Source organism: Brassica napus, chromosome A8 (genome assembly GCF_020379485.1).
Source record: "Brassica napus cultivar Da-Ae chromosome A8, Da-Ae, whole genome shotgun sequence".
NCBI lineage: Eukaryota > Viridiplantae > Streptophyta > Magnoliopsida > Brassicales > Brassicaceae > Brassica > Brassica napus.
The window spans coordinates 6,082,723-6,092,915 of NC_063441.1; the positions used below are offsets into that span (position 1 = coordinate 6,082,723).

The window sequence follows — 10,193 nt, forward strand, 5'->3', positions numbered from 1 at the left end:
TAAATTATTTAGTAATTTCTGAAAAAATAACTGAAATAGTGAATGTTATGGTTGTTTTCAACTAAAATCAGACTAAAAATTTTAAATGCTTATTAAAATTTACAATATAGTTTGAAAATAACAAAGAAAATAATTATCTGAGAAAATAATATCTGTCTTAATTTGAGTCAAATATTTTTTCTAATGTTTAGTGAAAACTAAAATATAATTTATAAAAAAAATATTGTTTACTCACTCACCCGTAGGGCGAGTTAAAACCTACTAGCTTTTAAATATGTGAAACTGATTGTTGTGGTAGCCTTATATGCTCTCACACAATTTAGAGACTAGAAAAAGAAAATGAAAACATAGCGAGAGAAAGAGCAAGAAGGAAATAATAAGAGGGAGAAAGAGGCTGTGGTTTATATATGCTCGCACACATTCAGGTGATGATGCATTTTTACTTTTAGAACATTAACTCTCACAGCAATTTGCTGATTGTAATACTTTCCAATATGTTCGTTTTTGATCGTTTGGCAGTCAGAGACATGTCCAAGTTCAAACACAGGAGCAATCTCGGTTGGAACAATTTGAATTTGACGAATTTTCAAGGAAAAGTAGTGAGGACAGTGTTTGTCTTTAGTCTTTACCAATTGACAAAGAACGATCAAATTTAGAGACTAGACAAGTTCTGCTCAAATAGCTATAAATAACAAAGCGAAAATAACCTTTTGTATACACATATGCATCTTATTCTGTAATGTGAAATTCTCAACCTCAACAGTGCAACTTCACATCAGGGTTCCTTATAGATTTTAGCCACATATCCGCCATAACTCTAGACGACAAGCTCCACAACAATTCTTCATCTTCTTCTTCTTTCTCCTTCCTCTTAACATTACTCTTCTTCTTACCTTTCTTACCCATACCATACTCCACAAGCCACTGCGCCTGCGCAGCAGTCAACCTACGCTTCTCCGCCCCATTGCTCTTCACTCCCCCAACGTGCAAGCTTCCCACTTTTAGTCCATCCTCCTGATCTTCAGCCTGCACCGCCACGACAACTGTCCCTCCCACTGCCTCATATCTCCTTGTTGGGTCCCGGAGCTGCACTGTCGCAAAAACGGTCAACGTTTTCTGCTTGCGATTCTCCTTGAGCCACTCGTCGAGCGGGATGGTCGACTCAAGTGGATTTGGCTGGCCTTTGGCAGCGGAAACCTCAAAAGGAGCATCATCCTCCACCATATCAGCTTGAATCTTTAGTCCTTCGATCACCATCTCTTCAAGTTTCTGCAAAGAAACAGCTAAAACCTCCTCAGCTGATGCCAATGGATTCTCCTCCACGTTCCAGATTCCTGTCATTATCCTCTCTCTTCTTCCGCTGTTCATAGCGTTAGCCATCGTTTTAACAGCCGCAACAGTTCGCGCTGCGCTCGTGTTCGCTCGCTCTTTGTTCCTCCCTTGTATGATCGCTGACGCTATACCTTCGAAAGCCACTTGTTCCCCTGTTTTCCCCATAAGCTCGTCCATCGCCATAAGCGAACATATCTTTGAGTCAAGTTCCTTACCCGAACCCGCCATTCTATGAAACAATTCGAATCCAGTCGCTGATCCGGCTTCAGGTAGTACCACGATCTGTTTCGAGATTTGCATTACGAGCTTAGGAGTGTCCTTCCTCATGACCACCGTATCAAAAGGGTTCATAGAAACTAAGTATCCGCCGTCCCTTGTCTGAACAACACAACCGATGCCTTTCCCAAGATCTGAGAGGTAATTCTCAGATTCTTCGTCTACTGATTCACCAGACCGCAGCTCGGAGATCTCCATTTTGTGCTGGTAGAATTTGAGATTTTCGGATTCTTCATCCTCAAGTAACTGAAGGAACTCCTTTGTCACAGTCTGCTCCTCTTCATCGAGCCTTGGTGACTCTCTCTCACCTTCCTCACCGTTACGATCATCTTTCATCATAGATTCAAGCGCTTTGATCTGCTTTGCAATAGAATCTAGCTCCGTCAGTCTTATCATGTGCCGTGGATCATCAACATTAACATGTTGCTCCTTCATCTCAGAGGATCGCTCACCTATGGTTCCATCTGATTTCTCAGTTTCCATGTCGTCATCAAACTCGACTCCTTTGTCCACAACCTCAAAATCAGGAGGCTCTTGATCATCTTCTTCAACTCTCTGTTCAGGTTCCTCTGTTTTCGGAGCAGGTTTCTCCTCCGGGTCATCCAGATTCAGATGCTCAATTCTTTGAAGATCAGACGCAGCCTCCACGCCACTTGCTGGCGTCCACGTCTGGCTCTGGCTAGTCATCTTTGGGCTGGGGACACTGAAGGAAGTTTTCGATTGCTTTCGCCCAAAGGAACCGGAGAAATTCTTCGGTTTGCTGCTCGGTTTAATCCCTAATTCACCTTGTTTACCGTAAATGCCAGCTCCACCATCTTTTTCCATGATCTGAAACCCTAATTTGAGAACCAGTTCACCGCCTTTGGCTTTACCTGAAAGCCCCCAGCTCATATCCCATTGCCTAACCCTAGCTCCTTCGTAACTCATCTTCTCCACAGATTCCTGGATCAAATCGCTCAAATCCACCATGTTCCTTCCAAACTCAAGCTCCTTAGCATCCACCGCGAATAGATAAACCAAAAACGGCCGAGCCTCAAACTTGGCGGGAGCACCTTTCCCATTAGCCGGCGAGTAGTACACGTGGCACTTGATGAACAGCGTCTCCTCGAAATCGGCGGATCCTTGAGAAACCCGACACGGCATCGTCTGGACAGCGCCATCTTTGGTTTCCTTCTTCCTCACGCAAACCCCGAGTCGTAGACCGTTCATCGACGCCGGTAGATTCTGGGCCGCCACGACCTCGACCGACAACAAACAGCTCAGCTTCTGCATTCCGATTCGGGCCAGCCCGCGAATGGGTTTCCAGTTCCATATCCCTTTTCTCTCTTCCTTGGCTTTGGATCCCCCCAATGAAGACTCTTCTGGTGTCTTGATGCTTATCTTCTGATTCTCTTCCTCCTCTGCCTCGAGCTTGGGTCGAGACCGCCATGGAGACAGAGACAAACGCCGAGACCGTGGTTTCGGCACCGTCACATCCTCGGCAGAGGTCACGAGGGACGGAACGGAGCTGCGAGGGAGAGCGAGAGAGTTTGTTCTGCGACCAACTGGAGCCTGAGGTTTCTGGTAAAGATTTTCACTTAGGGCTTCGAGTTCAGCGAGAAGCTGTGTGTTGGAACTTCGGCTACCCGAATATTCAGCCGCCATTAATTTGTGTTTTTTTTCTTTTCGTCTCTGGACGAAGAAGGATAAGCAGCAGGACGAGGGTTTAATTGGGGAAATGAAATCAATAATCTTTTTTTTTTCTTTTTTTTGTGTGTGTGGTGGGGATTAGTGAGAGGTTTTCATTATTGGTATTGTCTGAAGGGATTGGATGAGGTTTGAGAATGTCGTGGCCTTGTCCCTGAGCTCTCCTTCTCTGAAAGAGACAACAACTGGTCCCTCATCATTTAATTTTCACGGTACGTTTCAGATCGTTAGCCATAAGCTTGTGTGTGGTTGTTGAGAGTTTGTCAGACGATGTAGCTACTCATTTATTTTTACCGTATTGAACTTGGTACAGCTACTCTAAAAAAATTTATTATTGCCTTTAATGCACTTGTTTTGAAGAACTCCTAATAAGATTAAAAGATTAACAGAATCAGGGAATGCACAAGTTGGATACACTTTTGATACACTATAAACGGTTTTGATGCCTTAAAGAATCTTCTGTAACTAAACTTTCAATCTAATGGATTAACCGAATTGAAGCTGTCAAGTCGCCGTGAATGTCTCGATACTGAATTATCATTCACTGATCCATCGATCTTTCTCTTCTTGCTTCCCGCCTTGGACACGTCTTCTTTCTCATCCATGAGCGACAAGAATCTCTGCAGACGAGTAGACCGCAAGGACGAGGAGTCATGATTCTCTCTCCCAATGGCATCTTCTTCTTCCTCGCTTGGCTTTCCATTGTAGAGCTGACGGATGATCTGAACAAAGTAGAGGAAGAGAGCCAGGACACATGCAACTCCACATATGAGAAACAGCCCCCAGAAGCTTTTCAGATGAAGCCTGTCTGATTCAAGTTCTGCGTTCTCTAGGGTGCATGCGTTCTTCATCAGCCACTTATCATGGATCCTCTGCAGATCCCCGTTCTCTGCCAACTCCAAGATCGCTGTTGACAGATCTATTGCTAGAGGAGAGTCTCTAGGAAATGCCTAAGTAAAAGAAACATTTGTTAATTTGTAATTTTGACTGAATGGTAAAAATAATACTGACTTACAAATCCCCAGCCACTTTTGGTGAACTCCTGACCAACGATCCTATAAGCGCAATTGCTGGAGAGGAAGAGTTCAACATAAGGACGCTCGTCCACAATTGCCGCAACACCTCCTTTTCTTGGTCCATCTTTTAAAGCTTTGGCATAAGCTTCAGGTGAACCAAGCGGGACGAGCCTTGACTCTGATATGTTAAGCTCATCCCTCAGATAACGCTCTGCAAACGAACCCACCTGGTACCCAATCCGATCATCCATTTCTCTAAGGCTGTCAATTCCCTTGATTGGTGACGAGAGCTGCTGAACCGTCAGGATTGATGTGAGACTAGCGGTGTAGCTTGAGTTGATTATTAGTACAACAAACAGCCATATGATCAGAACCAACCGCCCGAGTGTACTCACTGTATTCTCTCCTGCATTTAAACCAAAGGGAAAGGCTTTTGTGTCAGTCAAAGCCAGCTAATCATATCAGTGAGATAGTAATAAATCCTTTTCTTTGCTTCACGTACTATGCGCGAAAAACATGGTCGAGAAGCTAAACCTGCAGATATCAAACAAACAGTTAGTGGATTGGATTCACAAGCAGACATGCTCTCTTTCACTGTTACTCAAACTGACCAGAGAATTGTGACGCATTGCCTCTTAGGCGGGCCTCTGAATTCATCGTTAATCCGATGCTCCAAGATCCAAACAACAATGCCGACAAAGAGAAAGCAACAAGCCGTGACTGCCCACATAAGTCGATTGAAAGGTCGGAGGAAAGCCCAAGCTCCTGAGTTCAGTTTCTTAAAAGGAGCAACAACTACTAGTCCAGATGCTGCATACGGTTGTGTAAAGTCTACAATCTTTGTCCGGTTTGTTACGATGGCAATATCACCCACTACCCCATCAAAATTCTAATTCCACAGTAAGAAAAAAAAAAACAACTTTTTTTAGATATGAAAAAAAAAGAGGATTTATTTGAAATAAGGCCACTCACACCACTTGTTATCATCTCAACCATATGAGTGTAGCTCGGATTCTCCTTTCCGTTTCCATAAGGGATAAACTTGACAGGGACTGCGTATGGTAAGAGATTCACTGCAGCTGTGAAGACATCAATGCAGAACCCTTTGAACATATTCTCCGTTCCACGAATCTGCGAGACAAACTCCTTGTAACTTACGCGGCGAGGCACACCGATCTTAAGCTCTTTACCATTGTTCGAAAAAGCCCATCCCCGTGGCTTTTGAAACGCTTCTCCCGGCCAGATCACATGTCTTAGCTTCTGACTTGCTGACATATTTGGTTTCGTGAGTGACTCAGGTGGCAAAACTGATAAACCAGAATGATTCGACCAGTAGCCTATTTGGCGAACACCGGTTCCGGCCACATTGATGATATCATAAGCCGGTCGGATCCGAGACCTATCTGTAGTAAACTGAAGCTGTCCTGTCAAACCAACCATATGTGTTCCAAGGATATCCTTAAGCAGAGCCTCTCCACCATCAAAGACGGTCATCGCTTCTAAGTTGAGACTCCCGCTTTTCCCCAGAGCATCAAGCATTGAGTCATTAGAGAAGGATACTTTCCCACCGTGTTTGAAGTACTTATCCAAAGCACGAGCTAAGAGCATAACCGAATCATAAGCGTAGAGACCGTACGTGTGAAGAGCCAGAGGAGCATCAGGATTCTTACGCCACCTCGCGAAAAACTCCCGTTTTAGTTTTGAATCAGGTGTGTGCGGACGCAGAACAAGAGCACCTTGAATACTCTCAAGTCTCTCAGAGGGAAGCGGAGAGGAAGAGTCAAGGGTAGTAGACAGCCAATCCGTAGCGATCCAAACGTACCCATTACCCATCATTCCAAGATACTTAGCTTCCTTGAAAACCGCAAAACCCAGCTCCGAGTAGACATGAATCACAATGATTCTTGGCTGAAGCAACATGATCTTGATCAGCATGTTCATGATCTCATTCTTATTCACCGCATTGTCCGGATGTAAACCCGCCTTGTAAGTGATTCTCAACCTCCGACTCGCAAGCTTATCGTTAAGTGCAGCAACACCATTCCTTCCGTAGTCATCATCCACAAACACAGCAATCACTTCTTTCCAGCCGTACAAGTCTACAATCGAAGCAATAGCCTCCATTTGGTATAAGTCGCTCTGGCTCGTCCTAATGAAATAAGGGAACTGGAGAGGCGACATTACAGGATCTGTAACAGCAAATGAGAGAAGAGGCACCCGTAGCTCGTTCGCCATGTGAGATATCATATGAGCAACTACAGAACATTGCGGTCCTATGATTCCAACTATGTCTTTCTCCATAAACCTCAATGCTATGCACAAACAAAATTCATATTATTACAAAACAAAAAATAAAACAATCTTTCCCTCTGGAAAAATATACACTTACCTTCAACCATGCCCATAAAACCGCTGCAGTTTGAGTTCTGCATTGAAACTTGAAGACGTGTCCCTACGAGGATGTCCGGGTTTGAATTCACATCTTTCACTGCCTCCTCTATCGCAATCTTGGCAACTCTGCCAATCACTGAGTTGAAACTGAATATTGAACCGATTTTGACAACTTCTGGTTTCTCAGAATGTCCGTGTCCCAAAAATCCAAGACAGAGACAAGACAAGAACAAAAAAGACCAGAGTAGCTTCATCTCTGCTACAAAGACTGAAGAGGAAACAAAGAAAGTTGTTGACTTTCTGGAAATTAAAAAATACGCATCAATAAGACGATGTGTGTGATCAAACAAAACCCACAATTTAGTGAATCAAACGGACGAACTAGTGAGTTATACCTTTGATTTTTTTTTTTTGTTGCTTATGAAAGCCAACTAATAAACCAAATATGAATATCGAGCAGAGAGAGAGAGAAGAAGAAGAATTGAAGAAGGAGAAGAAAGAGGCAACAACAAAGCGACGGAATCAGATCCGCTGATGAATTCAGATTACTCCCAACCTCATATTCTTTAAAGAAGTGAGAAAATATACAGACATTCACGTGTCTCTTTGCTTCCCTTTTTCATTTCTTTAGCCAATAAATAAACCTACCTTTCAATGGCTTTATGTTATTGGGAATTTTCGAACTTGTGTCTTTTTCTCTCTACTGATTTCTTATAAGTTTGACAAAAAAATAAACTAACAAACTAACGGTGATAACATAAGAAAAAAATTACCAAAACAGAACAAAAAAAAAGCATCAACCCTATAGTATAAAATTCTTTTTGTTCATTTTTTTAATCTTTTTTATTCTTTCCATTTTTAAAACTTAATGAAATAAATAGTTTTATGAATCAAAAAATTATACTCCATCCTTTTCTAAAAGATCAATGTTTTAAAATAAAACATATTAAAACTTAACTATAAATGAATAATTTTTTGTAATTTTATATTTTCTAGATTTTTAAACCAATAATATTTTAAGAAATGTAATTAATGTTCTTGAACTTCACAACTTCTAATTATTAGTTGACAAAATTACATTAAAAATATCAAATATGTATCTTTTTGAAACAAAAGTTTTCTCTAGGATATGGATCTTTTAGGAACGAATGGAGTATAAAATAGAAACAAACCATTGATAAAACACTCATATATACACTGTTTTTTTTGTTGTTGAAAAACTTGATAAATTAAATATTAAATTATGTTCTACTATAAGTAGATTTCGTCTTCTACGGAAAATGTGTTAGAAATTGAATTTCAGATTAAACAAGTTCATCTACTATTTTTAGAACGAACAATCAGCTTTTAATTAAATTTCTAAATATGGAGAATGCAAATTCTACTAATTGTAAAGTTATTTATTTTTTCTCAGAATGCACTTTTTACTTTTATAAGAGCATGTTTAACACGAGCTCCTAACCGCGTTTCTTAGTGTAATTAACCCCCAAAATGAAAGAAAAAATGAATTAATGCGAAGGCACATCTCCTAATTTAAAGCTCGCAGGCACGGTTCTTAGCTGCGACGAGTCACCATGGTATTGGCTAGAGGAACGGTGGAGTCAATTTTGTTTCTTTCTTTCTTTTCTTTCTCTCTTCGGTTCATCTCCGAAGGCGACGAAAACGGCGATTTCTCGCCCTGTCGGTGGCTCTCGTCGACGCCTCTATGGGTGTATCTTGTCGACGATGGAAAACGGCAAACTCTCAACCGGTGGCTATCCTCAACGAAGGAAACAGCGATTTCTCTCCCTGTCGGTGTTCTCCTTGATGAAACGGCTCTCTGAGACGAAGAAAACCGGCGATTGTTTCTCAAGGGAATCGAAAGGTAAAGCGTGTCTTTGATTCTTTCAACTATGCATGTCTTTGATTGTGCTCTTTCTTGTTCGTGAACCGTAGTAAATTGAAAAACCCTAATCTTTTTTTAATTTGGTTCTGTCTTTGTGTCGTTATATGGATGGATCAAGAAGCATGATCCTGGCATGATCCAGGATCGTATGAAGCTGCAACAAAAGGCCAACGATTCTTCATACAGGTAAAACTTTCATTTTTACTCTGTCCAATTGAATAAAGCATTGTTTGTATTCGTTGGTGGTGTGTACTCTTTCTTGAGTTTGATAAAAGCATATGGTTCTTTACTGTCTTGAATTGGATAAAGCATTGTCTGTGATTTATGTTGCGATTGTTGAGATCATTTTTAAAGTAGGCATTGTTTGTATTCGTTGAGATAGAGCATTGTTTGTATTCCTTGAGATAGATTTTTATAGTAGGCATTGTTTGTATTCGTTGAGATAGAGCATTGCTTGAATTGGATAAAGCTTTGTTTGTATTCGTTGAGATAGATTTTTATTATTGAGATAAAGCATTACAATTTTACTTTGCCTGTGGGATATGGCCGATGACGATACAATATATTGTTTGTAATGTAGAAGCTATCTCTTTTCTCTGTCAAATTTGATAAAACCTTTCTTTTTGCTCTCTTGAATTGGATAAAACATTGGGTTAAGTTAGGTAATAAATAGATATTTAAGTGGTTAGTGTTAGATTATGGTTGTAATATATTGCTTTTTATGGTTAGATAGAAATCAATGGCTAGATAGAAATGAATGATGTAGATATATCTCCACTTTGGTTGGTTGTGATCAATGCTTCTATTCCTTCTGTTAAACTATGTCCTTCTCTTCTTTCTTGAACAAACGCATGGGTTGTCCTTCTCTTCCCACTTCCACTACAAGAAAACAGCAGCATACTGAGGGAAAAAATCGTCGGTATGTCGTCGGAATAACGCTATTCCGAGGACATACCGACGAAAAAAGTCCTCGAAAATAACTCCTCGGAAATTCATTTTTCCTCGGAAATCCCTCGGAAATTTCCGAGGGATTTCCAAGGAAACTCCGAGGACAATAAGTTCGTCGTAAAGTTCCTCGGAATATACCGAGGGAGGCCTTCCTCAGAATATTCCGATGGATTTTCCGATGGTCCAATCCTCGGAAGTTCCGATGAAACCTTCCTCGGAATTTTCACTGGAAATTCCGAGGAACGTGGCCCTCGGAAAATTCCGAGGAAAGTGCGGCCCTCGGAATTTTCCGAGGAAATGTCCCTCGGTATATTCCGACGACTTATTCCGAGGAAAGGTTCGTCGGAAATTTCCGAGGGTGCTTTTCCTCGGAATTTCGAAAAAAAATAATTTTTTTAAAAAAATTATTTTAAAAAAAAAAATTAAAATTTTTGAAATTTAAATTCGAAAATATAAAATTAAAATTGAAAACATATTAGATAATATTCAAAGTTGTACAAATAAAAATAAAACATTCCGAGTTTTCGAAAAAAAAAAAACTACGGGTCTTGAATGTTCGGGAACACCTCGTTCGGGTACATCCTCTTCATCATCTCCATCATTTGCTCGTTCAGCCTCTTCTATGTCTCATAGCCCGCCTGTTGAGCTGCCATCTGGGT

At 40.9% G+C, this 10,193-nt stretch overlaps 2 protein-coding genes across 3 annotated transcripts; both read right to left on the reverse strand.

The window, feature by feature from the left end:
* Window positions 1-632: 632 nt before the first annotated feature.
* Window positions 633-3,363, reverse strand: LOC106405582 (protein PLASTID MOVEMENT IMPAIRED 1). The gene has a single exon (XM_013846112.3). The coding sequence runs from the start codon at window positions 3,250-3,252 to the stop codon at window positions 757-759; it is 2,496 nt and encodes an 831-aa protein (XP_013701566.2). The 5' UTR covers window positions 3,253-3,363; the 3' UTR covers window positions 633-756.
* Window positions 3,364-3,608: 245 nt separating this feature from the next.
* LOC106361261 (glutamate receptor 3.3) lies at window positions 3,609-7,333 on the reverse strand. Of its 2 annotated transcripts, none has more exons than XM_048737695.1 (7): window positions 7,097-7,333; window positions 6,700-6,969; window positions 5,283-6,622; window positions 4,922-5,199; window positions 4,813-4,844; window positions 4,310-4,716; window positions 3,609-4,244 (listed from the first exon to the last, which is right to left on the reverse strand). In XM_048737695.1, the coding sequence occupies exons 2-7, from the start codon at window positions 6,953-6,955 to the stop codon at window positions 3,768-3,770; spliced, it is 2,790 nt and encodes a 929-aa protein (XP_048593652.1). In that variant the 5' UTR covers window positions 6,956-6,969; window positions 7,097-7,333; the 3' UTR covers window positions 3,609-3,767. The 2 variants fall into 2 exon arrangements, with proteins under 2 accessions (XP_048593652.1, XP_048593651.1); XM_048737694.1 differs by having other exon boundaries at window positions 6,700-7,001; window positions 7,097-7,331.
* Window positions 7,334-10,193: the final 2,860 nt, after the last annotated feature.